Source organism: Rhinatrema bivittatum, chromosome 4 (assembly GCF_901001135.1).
Source record: "Rhinatrema bivittatum chromosome 4, aRhiBiv1.1, whole genome shotgun sequence".
Taxonomy (NCBI): domain Eukaryota; kingdom Metazoa; phylum Chordata; class Amphibia; order Gymnophiona; family Rhinatrematidae; genus Rhinatrema; species Rhinatrema bivittatum.
The window spans coordinates 54,400,890-54,424,549 of record NC_042618.1 but is presented as its reverse complement, the minus strand read 5'-3'; the positions used below and the strand labels follow the sequence as shown (position 1 = coordinate 54,424,549).

General features: G+C 44.5%; 1 protein-coding gene across 4 annotated transcripts in view; it reads right to left on the bottom strand.

The window, feature by feature from the left end:
• KCNH5 (potassium voltage-gated channel subfamily H member 5) overlaps positions 1–23,660 on the bottom strand; it is a 568,772-nt gene that overhangs the window by 421,051 nt on the left and 124,061 nt on the right. For all 4 annotated transcript variants that reach the window (XM_029598143.1, XM_029598144.1, XM_029598145.1 and 1 more), the window contains one exon: positions 17,546–17,661. In XM_029598143.1, coding sequence (XP_029454003.1) covers positions 17,546–17,661 — 116 coding nt within the window. The remainder of the gene's footprint in view (positions 1–17,545; positions 17,662–23,660) is intronic.

Sequence of the window (23,660 nt, the reverse complement as noted above, 5' to 3'; positions counted from 1 at the left end):
TTAACATTTCAGTTATTGGAATTCCCACATAGGCACTGCCTCAAGATCCTCCTCAGTCGGGTTTAGAGCTAAATCTAGCTAGATAGTTGACTTTCCCAGGGGGTGGGTGGTTATTTAGCATGATTAATTCATCCTGCTATCTACAAAAAAATGCCATTTGTGGTAAGAAAACTTGCATTTTCTGTCAATAAGCAGGGCTGAATTAGTCATGCCGGAGGTCCATAGTTGAGGGCTGCAGTGGAGCATTTACTGAATAAGCAATCCAGACCCCATTGTGGAAAATAGACTATTAGTTAACCAGATTACACAAAACTGCTTGTCTGAATTTACTGTCACTCCTTGAAAGGTTGTTCCTACAGTAATGGAATGTAAAGGTGTGTACTAAGAGCCAAGTTGCAGCTTTGCAGATTTATTTGAGAGGAACTGCTCACAAATAAGCAGAGGCCATAGCTATAACTTGATGAACTTTGACAGACTCTGTAATTTGAACGCCTGCAGTATTACAGCAGTGCTGTGAGCAGTCTGCTATCCAGTTAGACAATGTACTTTTAGTAACTGCTATGCCCAGTCTGTTAGGATCGTAAGATATGAAGACTTGTGAAGCCTGACGATATAGCTAAATTTTTCTTTTGTAGTAGGCTAAGGCTCTTTTGCAATCTGGGTTATGAAGGGCTCTCTCACCTTCATGTGCATGTGGCCTCAGGAAGAAGGTAGGCAATATGATGGAGTGATTAATAGGGAAAGCTGCTGTGACTTTTGGTAGAAGTTTCAGGTGGGTGTGGAGCACCACCTTATTGTGAACTAATGCCTGAAGTTCACTGACTCTTCTGGATGATGTTGCCACAACAAGAAATACTACTTTCCAAGTCAAACATTTTAAGAGAAACTGATTCTAATGGTTCAAAGGGTAGCTTCATCTATTCAGAAAGAACAATGTTCAGATCCCTGACACCTCTATGGAAGGCGGCTACCACACTGACATGCATTCTGATGGAGGAGGTTTTTAGACCTGATTCTGAAAAGTGCCAGAGATAGTCTAGAAACTGAGTGGTGGAACACGTAAAGGGATCAAGGGATTGAGAAGAACACCATGATTTAAACCTGTTCCATTTGTAAAGATAAGATTCTCTCGCGGAAGGCTTCCGTGAAGCAGTTAGGACACGGGAAACTGGCTCTGAAAGGTTAAGTGGCTGAAGAATTAACCTTTCAACATCCAGGCCGTCAGAGATAAGGCCTGAAGATTGGGGTGGCGTAGGCACCCGTCGTTCTGAGTGATCAGAAGCGGGTCCTTTCCCAAGGGAATGTGCCTGCAAAATGAGAGGTCCTGAAGTATTGGAAACCACACTTGGCGAGGCCAGTGAGGTGCTATCAGGCTCATGATTCCCTTGTCCTGACGTAACTTCACGAGAGTCTTCGAGAGAAGTGGAATTGGAGGGAATGCATGTAGGAGACCGGTTGCCCATGAGAGGGAGAATGTATCCCTTGGCTGAGAGTGAGAGTGCAAACATTCAGTACTTTGCAGTTATGAGGTGACGCAAAGAGGTCTATGTGGGAGTAACCCCAACATTGGAATATTGAGTCTGCTACAGTGGGGTTGAGGGACCACTCGCGTGGTTGAAAGGCGTGACTCAGCTTGTCCGCCAACACAATTTCCACTCCTGGCAAGTAGGTGGCCCTGAGGTACATCGAATGGGAGAGGGTCTCCGCACATATCTGCGCAGCCTCCTGACACAGTAGGTAGAACCCAGTCCTTCCCTGTTTGTTGATATACCACATGGCCACCTGGTTGTCCGTCTGAATGAGGATGACCGGGTTGGAAAGGTGATCCTGAAATACTCAGAGCATATCTGATTGCTCGCAGCTCCAGGAAATTGATTTGGTGTTTGGCTTCCTCTGGAGACCAAGTTCCTTGTGTCTGCAAATCGGCGACATGGGCTCCCCAGCCGAGGTTGGAAGCATCGGTGGTGAGAATTATTTGAGGGTCTGGAGCCTGGAAGGGCAGACCTCTGAGGAGATTGATCTGATTTTGCCACCAGGCTAGAGACTGACGAAGTGAGTCAGTGATGTGGACAGTCATCAATAGAAGTTGGACGGACTGAGTCCATTGTGACCTTAGAGTCCACTGCATGACTCTCATGGTCAAGCTGGCCAGTGGGGTAACCTGTACTGAGGACGCCATGTGTCCTAGCAGGATGAGGAAGTGGTGTGCAGTCATGCGGTGCTGAGACTGTAGCTGGAGTGCGAGACAGAAGAGAGTGACAGCTCACTGTCGAGGCAGAAATACCTTTGCCTGCAAGGTGTCCAAGTCTGCCCCAATGAATGATAAAGTTTGAGATGGGACTACGGATGGGACTAAGGATTTCACGTAGTTGACGAAAAATCCTAGCGAAATCAGAGTGTGTAAAGTAAGATGTAGGGAACGACAGAGCAGCTTGCTGAGTGGGAGCCATGATCAACCAATCACCTAGATAGAGGTAGACGTGAACACCTTGAGTCCTGAGGAAGGCTGCTACTACTACGAGGCACTTGGTGAAGACTCGTGGTGCAGATGCCAGGCCAAATGGTAGCAGAAATCTCAGGAACCTGCGATGAGATGGAGTTATCGCAATGTGTGTGCACGCGTCTTGGAGCTCGAGAGAGCAGAGCCAGTCTCCTTTTTTGCAGAAGAGGAAGGAGGGAACCCAAGGTTACCATCTTGAACTTTTCTCTTGGTGGTGGTACTTGTTGAGGGCACGAAGGTCCATAATTGGACGAATGCCGCCTGATTTTTTGGGGCTTAGAAAGTACCGGGAATAGAATCCTAGGCCTTGTTGGGAATAGGGCACTGGCTCTATTGCTCTGGACTGGAGGAGGAGGGAGACCTCCTGCTCCAGGAGAAGTGAGTGGTCGGATGTTCTCCATGTCGGTAGAGGTGGGGAGTCCAGTGGAATGAAGAAAACGTTCAGGCGATAACCTTGAGAGATTATGGCAAGGACCCACTGGTCTGAAGTGATTGTGTGCAACCTATTGTTGAAATGGCACAATCGACCTCCCACTGGTATCTGAGGCAGTGGAAACTGGCTGCTGCTCTCTATGCAGGAGTCAAAAGCCGGAAGCAGGGCCCGGCTGAGGAGCTACCTGCGGCTTTTGTTTCCGCGGTTGACGAGACTGAGGATCTGATTTCATGCTTCCCTGCCTCGAAGCCCATGTGTACCACAGCTTGAAGCTGTTCCTGGAATTGCTGAGGCAGGGACTCTGCAAAGTCCTGTATCAGCTTGAATAAGACCCTGTTGTACTGGGTCATAAACAGCTGGTAAGAGGCGATCCGAGAGATAAGCATTGATCCCTGGAAGACATGCCGGCCAATGGCATCCAGGAATTTCTGTTCCTTACCTGGGGGAAAGGAAGAGTGGGGTTTTGATATTTTTGCCCTCTTTTGGGCCGATTCTACAACCACAGATTGGTGGTCCAGCTGCGGTTTCTGGAATCCTGGGGCTGACTGGACCAAATAAGTGGTATCACCTTTTCTGTTGACTGGAGCAACAGAACCAGGGTGTTCCCAGTTCTTTTTGAGGAGATCCAAAAGAACCTGGTGAATAGGGATGGAGGTTATTTCCTTGGGAGCATCCAGGAATTGCAACAGCTCCATCATTTGGTGCCTATCATCTTGCTCAGTCTATAATTGGAAGGGAACAAATTCAGACATTTCCTTCACAAAATTTATGAAAGACAAGTCCTCTGGAGGAGAACGCTTCCTACTTTCAGTAGGAGAAGGTGGCAATGGTAAATCATCGGTGTATTGAGATGAATAGTCAGTCCAGGTATCATACGGATCAGCACTTGTCCCTGTAGGAACCTGAGAAGGACAGGACAATGGTATTCGTGAAAGTCCTGGTCTAGGATCTGGAGGCACCGATGAGGGCACCGGTGCAGACATCGAGGGCATCGATGGATGGATCGGTGACGCCAATGGGCGCATCGGCATCAATGATTGAGGCATCGGAAGGACTCTCGATGGAGGAATGCGGAACGGTGTTTCCCCTCCCAATGACAGGGTAAGTGGGGAAGGCACCGGAGCCATCAGTGACCCAGGATCCATCGGTGGAAAAGCGGCTATGAGCGCTTCCATCCTCGAGAGCAGCGGTGCCAATGCTGCCGGAATGGGATAGATGGTCTGTTCCACGACCTGCACTGGGTTCGGTGCAGGGGGACCTTGGAGTCTGTGCATCGCCTTATCGATGGCCTCCTGAACCATCTGGTCCAGTTCTTCATGGAGACCTGGAGCAAGCAGCCCCGGCTCTGGAAGGGAAGAAGGAGGCAGAGGCGTTAAAGGCAGAGTAGCGGCTCCCGATACCTGTCCGGGTAAGGGTTGCCTTGGTGACCCGGTCACAGAAAGAGTCGGTGCCTTTTCTGGACGGAGTTTCTTCGATGGCGGCTTGGACGATGGCGAGGTCTATGATTTTCCTTCATCGATAGTCCGAGACTTCCGGTGTCGATGTTTCTCTCTACGATCCCCTCGGTCCTGAGGGGGAGTAGAGGTAGTCAAAGGCCGATAAGTCGTCGACGCCAGATGGTCACCGTCCAGTGGCCGATACTGGCGCGAAGTGGACGGTGCCGGTTCAGATAACATCTATGCAATAGACGGCGTCGGAGTTTAAGTACGGAAGAGAAGTTCCATGTTCACCATTCTGGCCTTGCGACCTTTTGGTGTCATTAAGGCACATTTGGTGCAAGTCAGGACATCATGCTCGCACCCGAAACACATTACACAGAATTTATGCAGGTCTGTTATGGACATGGTGCGAGTACAGTCCGGGCACCGATGGAACCCCGACGCCATGGCCTTTGAAAAATTTAGCCATGGTACAGTCGATGGCCAGTAGGCCGCGAGGGCCAAACTCAACGGGAATCGACCGAAAACGGGTAAAAACTTACCGGAGTACCGCGTAGTCAAAAATTCGAAGGAGGGACCCCTGTGGGGTATGAAAGTTTTTAGTAATTCCGTGAGAAATTCCTGTCAGGAATCTCTGTGGAGCTCCTTAACCCACATGGCTACTGCTGCGCGGAAAAAAGAAGACTGAAGGGTGATCCCTGCTGGTTGCAGGTTTAGTGCCATACTGGACATGCCCAGTAGGTGCCAGTCAAAGTTCTAGAAACTTTGACAAAAGTGTTCCGTGACTGGGCTCCATCCTGTGATGTCACCCATATGTGAGGACTACCATCCTGCTTGTCCTGTAAGAAAGACAGACATGGTTTAATAGAACACAATCAGCATGGATTTACCCAAGCTTGTGGCCATTGGATGATATTACCCATGTGTGTGGCTGACTTTCTGTGGACAAGCAGGACGGTAAACAAAATAATAAACTCAGACTATTTGTAACTCCAACTAAGAAGGAGAGGCTAGTAGAAATTTCTTTTTAGATTGTTTTAATTTCTGATATTTGTAGTATTAAATGTTCTGTTTAGTTTATCTTTGTTTTCTGTTTTTGTGATAGTTTGATATTTATTTTGTGATATGTATTGCCTGTGTTGGTTATGGAAATTTGCTTGGAGTTGTATTTTGATGATGTATGTTTGTTATAGGTACTGATTTAATTGTTTTAATGTAACTTGGAGCATCTTCTGTCGTTAAGTGAGTGATACATTGATTGCCTCACAAATCTACTTTATTTTTTTTGAAGGGGTTAATAATCATGTGGATAAAAGTGAACCGGTAGATGTAGTGTTTGAATTTTCAGAAGGCGTTTGACAAAGTCCCTCATGAGAGGCTTCTAAGAAAACTAAAAAGTCATGGGATAGGAAGCAATGTCCTTTTGTGGATTACAAACTGGTTAAAAGACAGGAAACAATAGGATTAAATGGTCAGTTTTCTCAGTGGAAAAGGATAAACAGTGGAGTGCCTATGGGATCTGGACTTGGACCAGTGCTTTTCAATATATTTATAAATGATCTAGAAAGGAATATGACGAGTAAGGTAATCAAATTTGCAGATGATACAAAATTATTCAGAGTAGTTAAATCACAAACGGATTGTGATAAATTGCAGAAGGACCTTGTGAGACTGGAAGATTGGTCATCCAAATGGCAGATGAAATATAATGTGGAGAAGTGCAAGGTGTTGCATATAGGGAAAAATAACCCTTGCTGTAGTTATACGATGTTAGGTTCCATATTAGGAGTTACCACCCAGGAAAAAGATCTATGCATCATAATGGATAATATATTGAAATCATCAGCTCAGTGTACTAAGGCAGTCAAAAAAGCAAACAATGTTAGGAATTATTAGGAAGGGAATGAAGAGTAAAACAGAAAATGTCATAATGCCTCTGATTCGCTCCATGGTGAGACCGCACCTTAAGTACTGTGTACAATTCAGGTCACTGCATCTCCAAAAAGATATAGTTGCACTGGAGAAGGTACAAAGAAGGGCAACCAAAATGACAAAAGGGATGGAACAGCTCCCCTATGAGGAAAGGCTAAAGAGATTAAAGCTGTTCAGCTTGGAGAAGAAATGGCTGAGGTGTTTAAAATCATGAGAGGTCTAGAACGGGTACATAAGAAGTTGTCATACTGGGTCAGACTGAGGGTCCATCAAGCCCAGCATCCTGTTTCCAACAGTGGCCAATCCAACTCACAAGTACCCAAACATTAAATAGATCTCATGCGACTAATGCTAATAATAATAGCAGTGGATATTCCCTAAGTCAACTTGATTAATAGCAGTGGTTATTCCCTAAGCCAACTTGATTATAGCTACTTTGCATTGTGTAGCTATAATTTGGGTTAAACTACTCTAAATATATCACTTTACAATTGTCCACATTAAATTTAATTTGCCATTTGCATGCCCAATCTCCCAATTTTGCAAGATCTTCTTGCAATTTCTCGCAATTCTCTTATGCTTTAATTTTTTAAATAATTTTGTGTCATTGGTAAATTTGATCATTTCACTCGTTCCCATTTCCAGGTCATTTATAAATATATTACAAAGCAGTGGTCCCAGAACAGATATCTGGGGCATTTCACTATTCACCTTTCTCCAGTGGGAAAATTGATCATTTAGCCCTACTGTCTATTTTCTACATTTTAACCAGTTTGCAATCCACAATAGGACACTGCATCCAGTCCTGTGATTTTTTAATTTCCTAAGAAGTCTATCATGAGGGACTTTGTCAAATGCTTTCTGGAAATCCAGGTATACCATATCAACTGGCTCACCTTTATCCATATGTTTATTTATCTTTTGGATAATAGACTAGGGGGCACTCCATGAAGTTATCAAGTAGCACATTTAAAACTAATCAGAGAAAATTCTTTTTCACTCAGCGCACTATTAAGCTCTGGAATTTGTTGCCAGAGGATGTAGTTAGTGCAGTTAGTGTAGCTGGGTTTAAAAAAGGTTTGAATAGATTTTTGGAGGAGAGGTCCATCGACTGCTTTTGATCGGGTTGACTTAAGGAATAGCCACTGCTGTTGCTGGCAGCAGTAGCATGGGATCTACTTAGTATTTGGGTACTTGCCAGATACTTGTTGCCTGGATTGGCCACTGTTTGGAAATGAATCAACTTCCAGATGGAGCTGTATCAAGTGAGAGAGATTCGGATGGAAGGCCAAACAATAAGGAAGAGATGGTAGCCAGAGAAAATGCAAACGGTATCCAGATTTCACAATCTTGAGAACCCAGCGGTCTTTCGTTATTTTGCACCATTCCTTTAGGAAGACCTAAATTTCTCCCCATCAGAAAGGGCAATTGGTGCACATGCAGAGAATCAAAAACTCAGTCCCAATTTGGGCTGGGCTTCTTACGTGCTTTAGGTCGAAAGTGCTCATGCTGACGAGCAAGAGCTGGAAGATGCTGTTGCTGAGTAGGAAGAGACAGGAGCCAATACCTGAATAAGCTAGAAGGGGCACCTGTGGAAGTACTGCCTCTTAAGTATAGAACAGGACTTTCCAAGCCTATCCTAGGGACCCCCACAACCAGTCGGATTTTCAGGATATCCACAATGAATATGCAGGAAGTGATATTGCCCTCGTAAAGGTCTTTGGTGAGGCGCACCTGGACTACTGGATAGAGACAGTGGAGGCAATCCAGAGAAGGGCAACCAAAATGGTATGGAGTCAGTATCATAAGACATATGAGTAGAGGCTGAAGTATATAAATATAAATACCCTGGAAGAGAGGTATGGGGATAAATGATACAGACCTTCAGATACCTGAAAGGTTTTAATGATGCATGAACTTCAAACCTTTTCCGTTGGAAAGAAATCAGTGGAACCAGGGGTCATGAAATGAAACTCCAGGGGGAATGACTCTGAACCAATGTCAGGAAATATTTCTTCATGAAGAGGATGGTGGATGCTTGGAATGCCCTTCCAGAGGAGGTGGTGAAAATGAAAACAGTCAAAGAATTCAAAGGGACATGGGATAAACACGTGGATTCCTAAAGGCTTGAGGATGGAAATGAAGAAAAGGGTACATTGGGTAACTTGCTGGTGCGGTGGTTACTACCCTTAACCTATAAGCCTTGATGCTTTTGACAACAACCAAGAGGGCCCTGACTTTCACAGTCTGGACAACTGATACTACCCTTAACAGAAGGCATGGGATTATTACCCTTAATCAATAAGCCTTGATGCTTTTGACATATCTGCAACATTGCTCTCCATTTTGACGACAGGGTTGTGGGGTAGGAAGAGGAACTGGATTCAGACAACAACCAACACGGGCCCTGACCTTTACAGTCTGGGCTACTGATGTGACAATATAAGGGATAAAGCACATAACTGATTCTAAGGCCAAGTCCATAAGCAAAGTAAGCCAAGCAGCACTGTCTGAATTTTCAAGAAGCCTCATCACCCAACAGTAAATTTTTTACGGGTTATCATAAGGCTTGGGGAAAACTGTATGGAGTGGTAGTTACTACCCTTAAGAGAAACATGGGGGTAATCTGCATGGTGCAGCAGATATTATGATAAATAACTTACTGGGCAGACTGGATGGACCATTTGGTTCTTTTCTGTCATCAATACTATGTTACTATGTTATGTAGGAGATAAATTTGCATATGATGGAGACTCAGTATATTTAAATGTATTTCATGCATATTCATTATGGATATCCTGAAAACCCGAATGGCAGTGGGGTTCCCAGGACAGGTTTTGGAAGCCTGGCATAGAAGGAGTGTCTTGAACAAGATGGTGGTTCAGGTCCTCTTGAGAGGGATTGGACTGCTAGATTCTGCTCCTTTGCCCTAAGAACATAAGAACATAAGAAAATGCCATACTGGGTCAGACCAAGGGTCCATCAAGCCCAGCATCCTGTTTCCAACAGTGGCCAATCCAGGCTATAAGAACCTGGCAAGTACCCAAAAACCCAAAAACTGTGTGAGCATTTCTCTGAGCTTCTCTCCAAACAAGTGTTCCCCTAGACAAGGAACATCTGCCAGCTTGTCAAGAACATCATCACATAGGCTGCTCACTCACAACAAGGCTATGAATTGAGCTCCAATAGAAGGTGTTGAGGTATGTGATAAAATATCATAAGGTTCATAGACTGATTGAAGAAGATGGTATATGCAATTCTTCAGCAACTAGAAGTGACTGAGAATAATAATTTCTGCCCTCAGTCAGCTGAAGGAAAGGTTTTAGTTTTGTATACAGTTGTATAAGTAATACGCCATGTAAAAATAGGTGAGAATGAATCTGTGCACTTAGCATGGAGCTCTGAAAAATGTTCTTCCTGAAATTGTCAAGCTACATGGGATCCTTCTCAGGAGGTGTACCGGAATAAAATGTTTTCTTTGTTTTTCTCAGGGCAGATTCAATGACAACCGAATGATAAGGTAAAGCAAATGTTGCTTACCTGATGTAACAGGTGTTCTCACAGGACAGCAGGATGTTAGTCCTCACAAATGGGTGACATCGAGGATGGAGCACAACAACGGAAAACTTCTGTCAAAGTTTCAGGAACTTTGACTGGCCCCTACTGGGCATGCCCAGCACGGCACTAACCCTGCAGCCAGCAGGGGTCTCCCTTCAGTCTTGTTTCAAAGCTACAGGCAGTGCCGAAAAATAAAATAAAAACGAACCCAACACCGCGGGGTGGTGGGCGGGTTTCGTGAGGACTAACATCCTGCTGTCCTGTGAGAACACCTGTTACATCAGGTAAGCAACATTTGCTTTCTCACAGGACAAGCAGGATGGTTGTCCTCACAAATGGGTGAGTACCGAGCTGAGGATGTCCTAATATGCACCAAATGTACCCAACGGCGTGCAACAGGCACAACAACTGGGGTGGAAGGGTGTTGGTACATCATGTTGGAAAAAGGTTACGCAAGACAGATTGGCCGAAGATGGAATCCTGTCTTCCAGCTTTGTCCAAACAATAGTGGGCTGCAAATGTATGGAGGGAACTCCAGGTTGCAGCCTTGCAGATGTCAGGAAGCGGCACCGATCGAAGGTGTGCTACTGAAGTCGCCATGGCCCTCACAGAGTGTGCTTTAACACGGTCTTGAAAAGGAATGCCAGCTTGCTGATAGCAGAAGGAGATGCAATCCGCCAACCAGGAGGAAAGAGCATGCTTACCCACAGGTTGCCCTAACTTGTTAGGATGGAAAGAGACGAATAATTGAGTGCTCTTCCTGTGGGCAACTGTACGGTCTAGATAGAAAGCTAGAGCCCGTTTACAGTCTAGGGTATGCAGAGTCTTTTCCCCGGAGTTGGAGTGGGGCCTGGGAAAGAAGATAGGTAGTATGATGGATTGATTAATATGAAACTCCGAAACTACCTTAGGTAAAAATTTAGGGTGAGTGCGGAGTACCGCCCGGTCCTGCAGGAGTTTAGTGTAAGGCGGATAGGTAACTAGGGCCTGTAATTCACTAACCCTGCGAGCTGAAGTGATAGCCAAAAGGAATAATACTTTCCATGTGAGATATTTTAAGTCACAGGAGTAAAGAGGTTCGAAAGGTGGTTTCATAAGGCGACCAAGAACCAGGTTAAGGTCCCAAGATGGGGCCGGAGGACGTAAAGGTGGCTTCAAATGGAGCAATCCTTTAAGAAAACGTGTAACAAGGGGTTGTACTGAAATAGGGACACCCCCGATACCTTTATGGAAGGCGGCTACCGCACTGACATGCATTCTAATGGAAGAGGTCTTTAGACCTGATTCTGATAGATGCCAGAGATAGTCCAAGAATTTAGAGATTGGACAGGAAAGGGGATCAAGGGACTGAGAAGTGCACCATGATGTATACCTTTTCCATTTGTAGGAATAAGATTTTCTTGAGGAAGGCTTTCGTGAAGCGATCAGGACATGAGAAACTGAATCTGAAAGGTTAAATGGCTGAAGGACTAACCTTTCAACATCCATGCCGTCAGGGACAAGGCTTGGAGGTTGGGATGGAGGAGGCATCCGTCGTTTTGAGTGATCAGATGCGGGTCCTTTCCCAGAGGAATGTGCCTGCGGATGGAGAGATCCTGGAGTATGGGAAACCACACTTGGCGTGGCCAGTGCGGTGCTATCAGGATCATAGTTCCCCTGTCCTGACGCAGCTTCACAAGTGTCTTCAACAGAAGAGGAAGTGGAGGGAATGCATAGAGCAGACCGGTTGTCCACGTGAGGGAGAATGCATCCCTCGGCCGAGAGTGCTGGCTCCGAATGAGAGAGCAGTAATTGTCTACTTTGTGGTTCTGAGGGGACGCAAAGAGGTCTATGTGGAGATAACCCCATTTGTGAAACAGAGAGGTCGCTACCGAGGGATTGAGTGACCACTCGTGTGGTTGGAAGACACGGCTCAGCTGGTCTGCCAATACATTGTCTACTCCCGGCAGGTAGGTGGCCCTGAGGTACATGGAGTGGGAGAGGGCTTCTGCCCAAATCTGCGCAGCTTCCTGACACAGAAGGAAGGAGCCTGTGCCTCCCTGCTTGTTTATGTACCACATGGCCACCTGGTTGTCCGTCTGAATTAAGATTGCGTGGTTCGATAGGCAATCCTGAAAAGTCCTGAGAGCATAGCGAATTGCTCGCATCTCCAGGAAATTTATCTGGTGTTTGGCTTCCTCTAGTGACCAGAATCCTTGAGTTTGTAGATTGTTTACATGGGCTCCCCAACCGATGTTGGAAGCGTCGGTGGTGAGGATTACCTGAGAGTCTGGTGGAAGAAAAGGCAAGCCCTGTAGGAGGTTGAATTGATTTGTCCACCAGGCAAGAGACAGACGGAGTGCATCGGTGATGCGAACAATGGAGGACAGAAGCTGAACAGCTTGGGTCCATTGCAATCTCAGAGTCCATTGTGTGACTCTCATGGCCAGACGGGCCATGGGAGTCACATAAACTGAGGAGGCCATGTGTCCCAGTAGAATGAGGAAGTGGCGAGCTGTAGCTGTAGGTTGAGACTGCAGCTGGCGAGCTAGGGACACAAGGGTTTGAACCCGTGGATGAGGAAGGAAGGCTTTTGCCTGTAAGGTGTCCAAGTCTGCCCCAATGAAGGATAAGGTCTGAGATGGGACTAAGTAGGATTTCTCGTAATTGACAAGAAACCCTAGAGAAAGCAGAGTGAATTGTTAGGGTCAGGGAGGACAGAGCAATTTGCTGGGTTGGGGCCCTGATTAACCAATCGTCCAGGTAGGGGTAGACGTGGACACCTTCCTTCCTGAGAAAAGCTGCAACCACCACAAGGCATTTGGTGAAAACTCGTGGTGCGGATGCCAGGCCGAAAGGGAGCACTCGGTATTGGTAGTGATTTCGGCCTACTAAAAAACGGAGGTATTTGCGGTGAGACTGAGCTATCGCAATGTGAGTATAGGCATCTTTTAGGTCTAGAGAGCATAGCCAGTCCCCTCTTTGCAGCAGAGGGAGAAGCGAGCCCAGGGTTACCATCTTTAACTTCTCTTTGTGAAGGTACTTGTTGAGGGCTCGTAAGTCCAGGATTGGTCGAAGTCCTCCTGACTTTTTTGGGATCAGAAAGTACCTGGAGTAGAACCCTAGTCCTTGTTGTGAGGGAGGAACAGGTTCTATAGCGTTTGACTGGAGGAGAAGGGAAACCTCCTGCTCTAGAATAATAGAGTGATCGGTGAGTCTCCACGCCTGCAGGGGTGGGGAGTCCGAAGGGAGAGTCAGGAAGTTGAGGTGGTAACCCTGTGCAATTATCGCTATCACCCATTGATCTGTGGTGATATGCTGCCATTTTTCTAGAAAGTGGCTTAACCGACCTCCTACTGGTATAGTTGGAAGAGGGATTTGGCATCTGCTCTCTAATTGAAAGTCAAAAACCCGATGCAGGGCCAGGTTGTGGAGCTGTTGCGGGTTTTTGTTTTCGAGACCGACGAGGCTGAGTTTTATGGTAAGGCCTCGCAGGCCTAGACTTGGCTAGTGGGGGATAATACTTCCGTGGACGGAAGAATGACTTTTTTGAGTCCTTCTTAAATGGTTGTTTAGAAGGCAAGTCAGAAGGAATAGATGAGAGCTGTTTAAGTGTCTCATGATGATCCTTCAGTTCTGCAACAATTTGCTGAATTTGCTCACCAAATAAATTATCCCCTAGGCAGGGCAAATCAGAGAGCCTGTCCTGAACTTCCGGGCGAAGGTCAGACTACTTAAGCCAAGCCCAGCGTCTGGCAGAGATGGTCGTAGCAGAAAGTCTAGTGGAAGCATCAAAGATGTCATAAGCTGTTCTTATTGCATGCTTCCCAGCTTCAAACCCTTTATTTAGTAGGGACTGAAGATGTGGCTGGAACTGCTCTGGTATGGCATCTGAATACTCCTGCATCTGTTTCAGGATGACCCTATTGTATTGGGTCATATACAATTGATAAGAAGCTATTCTGGAAATTAGCATAGCTCCTTGGTATACTTTCCTACCTATACTATCTAGGAATTTATTTTCCTTAGCAGGAGGTATGGAAGAATGTGGCTTTAATCTTTTAGCTTTCTTTTGAGTTGATTCTACCACAACAGAGTGATGATCTAATTGTGGTTTCTGAAAGCCAGGTGCTGACTGTACAAGATAAGTAGAGTCAGCTTTTTTGTTCACTGGAGCAACAGAACCAGGAGATTCCCAATTCTTTTTTAGAAGGTCCAGAAAAACCTGATGAATTGGAATAGAGGTGATGACTTTAGGGGCATCCAAGAATTGGAGCAACTCCATCATCTGGTGCCTGTCATCTTGTTCTGATTGAAGCTGAAAAGGGACCAACTCCAACATGTCCTTCACAAAATTTATGAAAGCGAGGTCCTCAGGGGGAGAACGCTTTCTACTCTCCGCAGGAGAGGGTGGTGAAGGCAAATCATCGGTGTCAGTAGAGGTATCATCACCCCAAGTGTCATAAGGATCAGGCTGCTGACCTGTAGGACCATGAGGGGGCTGTATACCTGAAGGCCCCGGTTGAGGCTCCGAGAGATTCGAAGGAATTACCGGGGGCATCGAGAATTTCCTCGATGGAATCGGTGCCGGCATCGAAGGAATCGGTGCCGTCATCGAAAATCTCGGTGGAGCTGATGTGCGTATCGCCCCCGAGGAATGTATCGGTGGTGAGGGACGACAAGGCACCGATGGAACTACCCCCGAAGGGGGAATTCGGTACGGTGTTTCTCCACCTGATGAGAAGGCGGTCGGTGACCCAGTTGTTGCCGGAAGGGCATTCATAAGCGCTTCCATCCGAGCAAGCAGCGGTGCCAGTGCTGCTGGAATCGGGTCGGTGACCGGTTCCACTCTCGGTGCCGGGGTCGGTGCCGAAGGAGTCTGGAACCGTAGCATCACCTTATTGATGGCCTCCTGGACCAGCCGGTCCAGTTCTACCCGGAGACCTGGGGTAACAAGACCCGGCTCTATGGGAGAGGGAGGCTGAGGCTGAGCCGGAGGGACTACCGTCACCGATGACGTCGATGCAATCGATGGCGTCGGAGTATGAGCATGGAAAAGGAGTCCCATCTTCTCCATTCTAGCTTTGCGATCTTTTGGTGTCATTAAGGCACATTTGGTGCAAGTCAGGACATCATGCTCACTCCCTAAGCACAAAACACAGACTCTATATGTGGGTCTGTGATGGACATAGTACGTGTGCAGTCCAGGCACCGACGGAACCCCGACGCCATGGCCATACGCCAAAAATTTAGCCGCGGGACTGTCGACTGCCAACAGGCCTAGAGGGCTAAATTCGACGGTAGTCGACAAAAACGACGGCAAAAAACTTACCGAAGCACCGCGGAGTAAAAATTGAAGAAGGGAGACCCCTGAGGGGCAATTTTTTCTTCAAGAATAAAGTTGAAGAGATTCCTGACAGGAATGTGGTAAGAGCTCCTTAACTGCGTGGCAACTGCTACGCGGAAAAAAGAAGACTGAAGGGAGACCCCTGCTGGCTGCAGGGTTAGTGCCGTGCTGGGCATGCCCAGTAGGGGCCAGTCAAAGTTCCTGAAACTTTGACAGAAGTTTTCCGTGGTTGGGCTCCATCCTCGATGTCACCCATTTGTGAGGGCAACCATCCTGCTTGTCCTGTGAGAATTGGACTAACACAAATTCTGATGATTTCTGCACTCTGTATTTGAGGTCCAACCTCCTTGCCGTAGGGGCACAGGAGATGGGGTTTTCCCTACATTCTCATTTGTAGATGTTGCAAAATATTGTGAACTAGGATGGCTTCTGGTTCTGCTGGAGAAGACCAAAGACATCTGTTTGAGGGTGTTTATCCTTGCGCACATTCACGCCAAGTATTTTTCCCAAATTATCTAAAAATTTTGAATAAGAAAGGTCTTCCAGAGGAGAGGAATAATCTGGAGGCTCCAAATAATGGGTCAGAGGAGATTCCAGTCAATTCCTCTGCTGAACCTAAGGGTAGGGGAACACTAATCCAGGACCCTAATGATAAAGATGGTGTCTTTTGTGTGTGTGTGTGTGGGGGGGGGGGGAAGGGGGGCCCTTGGTCACCCTTGGTGGAGAATAGCCCTGGTGTATATTCTCTGAATGGCTGGACTGCATTGCAAGTGAATGAGAAGACGAAGACCCTCCTAACAGGATTTCTGATGGTGTATTCATCTGAATTGGGGAAACTAGGACTTATTCTTGTGGGATTATACTTGCAATACTGGAAAGGACAGAATAGAAAGCACCTTCTTTCTCTTTAGCCAAAAAGGAAGACATTTTCTTTACCAACTCTGCCAAAGCCTGTTTTTGTTATGAGCATGAGTAAGAAATATTTTTAAGGAAATTAATAGGTTGCTACCTATTCTCGAGACAGCTGAGAGGTAGAACAAGAGCTCACTGTACTGGAAATAGATAGAATCCACTTTGAATCGAAGGTAGCACCAATGTAAATGATGGATGGGTATGTGCAAGTATGCATCCTTGACCTCCAATGCACACATCAATTCGCCCTACTCAATATAGAGCAGTATCGTACTGAAGGAAATCATTTTGAATTTCTCTCAAAGCAGGTGCTTGTTTGGATGCTTCAAATTCAGAACAGGCTGAAATCCACCCCACCCCCACCCCCCAATTTAATGGGGATGAGGAAGTACCTGGAATAAAGTGCCTGGCATGTTGGGACATTTTATTTACAATATATAAATTCATAAAATCACAATAAAAAGAACAAAAAAAACCCCCACAAATTAGCCAGCTAACTTGTCTGGGATCCTCAGCCGAGTGCTGCCATTGAATATAGCCAGATAAAGCCCTAGGTAACCAGATAAACTTATCCAGCTAACTTTAGGACTGCTCTCCAGCACAACCAGACTAACCCCTAGATTCATCAAAATGCTGTAATATTGCAGGCCTAATGTCCACAATAAGGAAAAGGGGCATGTTTAAGATTACCACACCATAGGAGGGAGAGAGAGAGACTATAAGATCTTCATACTATTCAACTATTTATATGCCTATATGAGAGCCAGCTAAAAGCTCGAGATGAGGTGTTGGTGGTGGTTTAGGGGCCAGTTTTACAGGCAGAGTGAGACATATGAACTGCACAGTACACCTCGGTGAAAATTTGACGTCATTTGGAGTGAGGAAAGTCTCACAAAGATGACATTTCTACTATGTTCTCTCACCCTAGCTTGATGGACTCTCATTCTCTCAATAGGAAGTGGGGTGCAAAACGTTTAGCGCACTATGCGAAGTGCTATGTTATCGCATGGTGTGGTAACTAAAAATCATCCTAAACATGCCCCTTTTCCTTATTGAAGGGGTTACATGCATAACTCTTTGAAAATTCACCCCTAAGTATCATGTCAATAAAAATATATTTCAAAGATTTGTGATTTTCTTCATTTAGTTTACAAAGTAATGTGTGTCCTTAAAAGGTAGGCACAAACTGTCTGAATAAGACAAGTGAATGGAAAGCAAATGAGCTGGATCCTTGAAGCACTGCTCTTAGAAGGCCACATAGCTTTACTAATTAACTTTCATTGTTTCACTCAATCATACAATGGATAACTATAGTCACTGTCAAGGTATCACGCAGGACGGTACAAGCATTCATTTTATTTGTTCAAGTCTCCCTCCTAAACTACTTGGATAATTTACTCAAAAAAAAAAAAAGAAAACAGAAAAAAATTCTCCCTGGCACTTACTTCTGCTAATCTGGAGTGTTTGTGAACCACCTCTGTTTTGTTCATTGGAGTCAGCTGCTGCAAAACACTACGGCTGTTTGTCAAAGCTCGTGTTAGACGGGCAAACTTTGTCCATCCTTAAAGAAACAAACAAAAAAAAAAAAAAACAGATGAAAGTTACCTTTTCTTACAGAGAAGTATTTAAAGCATGTTGTTCTCTTTGGTTCTGATAACTCAATAAAACCATAAAATACAAATTCCAGTCTTCCTCATCTAGAAAATTACTGAAAGTTCCATGTAATTTTTTTTTTTGTATTTTAGCAGAAAAAAAAACCAGAAGCGGTAAGAAGTATGTTAATTAAATCTGCTTCATTTACAGTTTAAGGACAAAATAATTAAATTCGTTTTATGGGAGCTGCCAGGTACCTGAGACCTAGACCAGCCACTGTCAGAGAGACAGGATGCTGGACTCTATGGACCTTGGTCTGACCCAGCATGGCAATTCTTATGTTTTTTGGGGTTTTTTTCAATTAAGCTAATATGACCAGTTGATATTAGCAATGACTGAAAGACATCAATCAAAGCTAATTTTTCAAAGCCTTATAAAATATCATATGTTCCTATGAAAACATAAGCATTAAAAAAGAATTACGCCAAGGATATACCGTAAGTGCTAGTTGGTTGCATTGGTAATCAGATATGCAAGCTCATAGTAACTGAAACCTTTGCTTCTTCTACCAAGCACAACATAGGTTGTTAGGCATATAGCTAGAATACTGCCACACTCATGCCACCCATGAGCCTGAATGCTGACACTGGTGAGGAGACATCAAGTGAGGCAAACTATGGAAGATTTTTGTAAGAGAATGGGCAGGAGGGCAGGGATCACAAAGTTATCATAAATCTAAGCTGGTTTACAGTTCATATTAAAACAAGGCAAGAAAGAGAATCCAACTTTGGATTCCAGGAACAGTGGTATGAGGAGGAATAAGGTAGTCACTAAACTTTTTCACTCAGCAACCAAAATGGTAAAATTTTTCCCAACCCTCTCCTGGAGGCATACCTATCCAGTCAGATTTTCAGCATTGCCACAATGAATATGCACGAGATAGATTTGCAAACATTGGATCTCCAATGTATGCAAATCTCTCTCATGCCTATTCATTATAGATATGCTGAAAACCTGACTCGTTAGTTGTGCTTCCCGGAGAGGGTTGGGAAGCACGAATACATTGGATTCTATATTCAAAAGACTTAGGTGTTCAAATTAGTTTTCACATGACTAGAAGGCTGATGTACTAAGCTGTAAAGTTTTTCACAAATGGGGCTTTGCATGATACTGTAAAATCAGCAGAAATGCACAAAAATACTAAAATGCATCTTGTACTACTTTTCATGCAAACCTTCTGCGAAAAAATTTCGACACCGTGAGCTTTGCAATAGTAAATTTTTGTTCATAGTGTGCTAAGCATGAGAGTTTATTAAATCCCACAATAATGAGCTGCTGCAATGCAAACTCATGCAGAGCAGATCTTTAATGTGTGAATTTGTGAAAAAGAAAAGCAAGAAAAAGCTTTGCAGACTCAATTTCATTAAAAAATATAGTTACACCTCAATCTTTGTGGTCAGCCTGGGGGAGGGCCGATTTGCATGCACCAGCATGTGATGTTAAAGAGACCACACAGTCCATCTGAATCCACCCCACGTTTCCAAAAATGTTTGGTGATCCATGTGGACACCCCTACCCTACATCCCAACCTGAGTCCATTCACAGGCTGTAAATTTTAAAATTGGGTCATTTTTAAGCACTGCTCCTACCCTCTGTCCCCATAAAACGTATCCCATAAATGGGGTGCCCTCTTGGGGGGAGGAGCAATCCCCACTTGGTTCCTGCCCCGCCAGTGGAAATGACTCCATGACTCCAGTGGCATCAACTGACTCCATGTGCTCCTTTCTAGAAGCTGGAGTAAAGGAGTGCATGGAGTCAGCAGCACCATTTTCAAAGATGGCACCAGTGGGGCAAGAGCAAATAGGGATCACTCCTACCCCCAGAAGACCACCCCCATCTATGGAGTTAAGCTGAGGGGGACAGGGGGTGTAATTTAAAAAGATTTTTTTTTTTTTTTTTTTTTTTTTAGATTTACAGCCCATGAGTGAGTCGGGTTCTAGGGTGGAGGGTCCACATGAGCCACCAAGAGTTTTGGAAACACATGGTGGGGGGAGCCATGTAGCCCCTTTAATGTTATAGTAGGCCCAAGTATCCTGGGCTAGCATAGTGAAGTTCCTGGCCGTGACAATGCACAAAATATTTCTTGTATGTGTTTGTTATGGATGCGAATAAACTTGGAACTCATTAGCATTAATAGCAACATTCATAAAAACAGGGCTCTAACATGTGAAAAGCTCTGCAGCTTAGTACATCATCCCCTAAGTCCATTAAACTCAAAATCCAAAACATACTGTACACACACAATCTTATTTGATAAGATTAATTAGTTTGACAATTAATTAGGTGAATGCAGTAATTCAGATTGTGGTGTACAGCTAGAACTTGGAAAGCCTGAAATACACAAGAATTATTTGAGTACTTCTGGGTACTGAACTGTCATCTAACACATAAAATGAAAAGACTGGAATATTACATAATCATTATGAACAAGGACAAATTAATTCCTAACAAAATACAGGCCTAACCCCTTCCCTGCCATGCCAATGTGTAAAAGAGGCAGAGTGGAAGAGTAAAAGAAAATTAAGCAAAAAAAAAAAAGTGCACACAAACTAAAAATATATTTTACCTTTCATTATGTTTATCAAACACTATTGATATTCAAGTATACTATACTTAAAATAAACTAAACTGAACAAAGACTGAACAGTTTGGCAGGGCTGGCAAAATAAAAGTACACAGCCCTAAAACATATTTGTTTAAGATTGAGTCCTCTGTATATATAATTGTTTTGCACAGAAAGAGAGAGAGACTAGCCATAATGCCCTCACACTAGATAGGTATTTATATCTCTATGGGAAGCCCACCTAGTAACTTGAGGTGAGATTTAGGTATTAGTGTAGGGGTTAGGGACCACTTTGACATTCAAAGTGAGACGTACGAACAGCACAGTGCTCTGTTGTGAAGATTTGATTACCTTTGGAGCCAAAGATGAGATTTGTGCAATGTTCTCTCAACCTAGCTTGATGGGCTCTCTACCTGAGTAACATCAAGCTAGGTTGAGAGAACACTGCACAAATCTCATCTTTGGGTGAGTTTCCTCACTCCGAAGGTCATCAAATCTTCACAAGAGAGCACTGTGCTGTTCGTACGCCTCACTTTGAATGTCAAATTGGTCCCTAACCCCTACACTAATACCTAAACCTCGAGTTACTAGGTGGGCTTCCCATAGAGATATAAATACCTATCTAGCATGAGTACATTATGTCTCTCTCTCTCTCTCTTGTAATGAAAAAGGTGTAGTTAAAGCAGTGCAATAGGGCTTTGCAAAACTGTGAGCCTTTTCAGATTTGCATCACACCATGTATTAAAGGCCATAACATGATTTGATATATGACCCCCTAAGCTTAGACATCTGAACAATAGTCACAAGGCTGGACTTTAGGTTATTTTGACTGTCTTAGGCCTGGATTTTCTAAGTTCATAGGGGTAGATTTTTTTAAAAAGCGCGTTCGCATACTTTTGTTTGCGCACCAGGCGCAAACAAAAGTACGCTGGATTTTATAAGATACGCGCGTATCTTCTAAAATCCTGGATCGGCGCGCGCAAGGCTGCTGATTTTGGGCAGCTGGCGCACGCTGAGCCGCGCAGCCTGTCACCGTTCCCTCCGAGGCTGCTCCGAAATCGAAGCGGCCACGGAGGGAACTTTCTTTCGCCCTCCCCTCACCTTCCCCTCCCTTCCCCTACCTAACCCACCCCCCCGGCCCTATCTAAAACCCCCCCTACCTTTATCCACGGATTTACGCCTCCCGGAGGGAGATGTAAATCCACGCGCGCCAGCGGGCTGCTGGCGCGCAGAGACTCGACCTGGGGGCGGTTCCGGAGGGCGCAGCCACGCCTCCAAAATGCCCCGGGCTGAAACCACGCCCCCGGGCCCGCCCCCGAAACACCGCATCCCGCCCCCGAAACGCTGCGTCGTTCGACCCCGCCCCCGACACGCCCCCTTCAGAAAACCCCGGAACCTACGCGCGTCCTGGGGATCTGCGTGCGCCGGCGGCCTATGGAAAATAGGCGCGCCGGCGCGCAAGGCCCTGCTCGCGTAAATCCGGGCGGATTTACGTGAGCAGGGCTTTTAAAATCCGCCCGACAGAACTTAGAAAATCTGGCAGTAACGGGGGGCAGGCCTGCGAAAGCCGGCAGCGATTGCACCTTCGTGGTGCTATTGGGCACGATACTGGCGGTGAGAAGGATTCTTACCTTTCGCAGTCAGCGAAGGCCGCCCCAACTCCTCTCCTTCCGGTGTGGACTCCACCCCGATTTAGATATCGCACACAAAAAGGGACTTTTTGCGTGCGATACCTTTGGAAAATGACCCCCTTAGCCACCTTTTGTTATTAGCCACCAATGTGATTCATTAAGGGGGTAATTTTTCAAAAGCATTAACGAATGTAAAATCCTGTTTTACTCATGGGCTTTTTGAAAATTGCCTCAGAGATTGTGTGCATAACAGTACACATGGATGCAATATTGCTTGTACTTTTACACATACTTGATAGAGGCATTCCAAGGGGCAGAAGGGAGGTCAGAAAAATTTCTACATGCATTAAAAAGTATGCATGCAAATGTATGCATACATTTTTGCATCTGCTCCCCAAATATAAATGCGTGCATGTAAGCCATGCAGAATTCTGCATACATCTGTATTTTCAAAGTAGACTTATAAGCCTAAACCAGCTTCAAAAAAATTGAACTGAAGTCCACAGACCTCAACCTTATGTGAGTTAATATAAAACTATTCTCCTTTAATTTTTGTAAGGGACACAATTTTCCTACCATTCTATGCCATTTTTATTACCAAAACACAATTAATTTTAATGGGCACTGTAATATGCTGGGATGTTAAATTATAGCACATTTAGTGCATTTGTGAATAAAATCTCATAGCATCTTTTTTAATTCACTAGTTAGATATCAGTACTGAACTCATAAACATGCATCCCTGATACTCATACTAGCAGGTATATTCCTGTTTTTGAAACATTTCATTACTTTTTATTCAGTTCTCATACTTCACGTTTTGTAATTATTTAGATCCTCTGTCTCCTTATCAATCTGACACACAAAAATATAAATCCTACAATCATTTCTACTTAAAGATATGCACACAGTATAATTCAACTTGAAAAATCAATGTGTAGAAGAAGCCTCAATTTTGCAAAATCCAGAGATGTGCAAAAAAAAAAAAAATCATGCAAGCAAGTCCTCACAAGATAAGAAGAGTATCCCCCCAAGCACCTTTTGCATGGCATGAAGAAAAACAAAAAGCCCCAGACTAAATCATTCCAGATATTTTCTCAGTTTACATAGATTAGGCATTTTGTAGAACAGAGGACCCCAGTTAATACAAGAAAACAAATAGGAGCTTCTATATTACATTTAAAAAAATGGAAGAAATCCATTACCACAAGGAGCAAACAAAGCATAAAGGATAATCTCAGCATGAGGTGTGATTTATGAGGGAATAACCCAACTTGTTTAATGTCATTAGTACTATGTATGCCAACAAATAAGTAGAAATATTTCATGAATGAGAGACACTGTCCTCCTCATCTCTAACAATTCTTCTAGAGGTTTATTTTAACATAAAAATGTCAAGGAAATATACTCCAGTCCAGGATGCTCTGTTTTTAATTCTATAATTTGTATGCATTTCTACTTTTTTACATTCTGTTTCAAGTGTATGCTTTGGCTATGTCCATTCAACTCAAATATTTAAAAATATGATCAAAAATATGTAAAATTTTATAATGGGATACATCTCTTGAGAGACAGTGACCCTTCAAGATAAGCACGTTGCTTATTCTCCTCCTTTCACTGCATAGTGTTCTTGTTTTAGGAATATAATTGACAAAAGAAGTCATTAAACCATAACTAGGGACCTTCGTTTTGAGTTTTAAAATTACTTTCTCG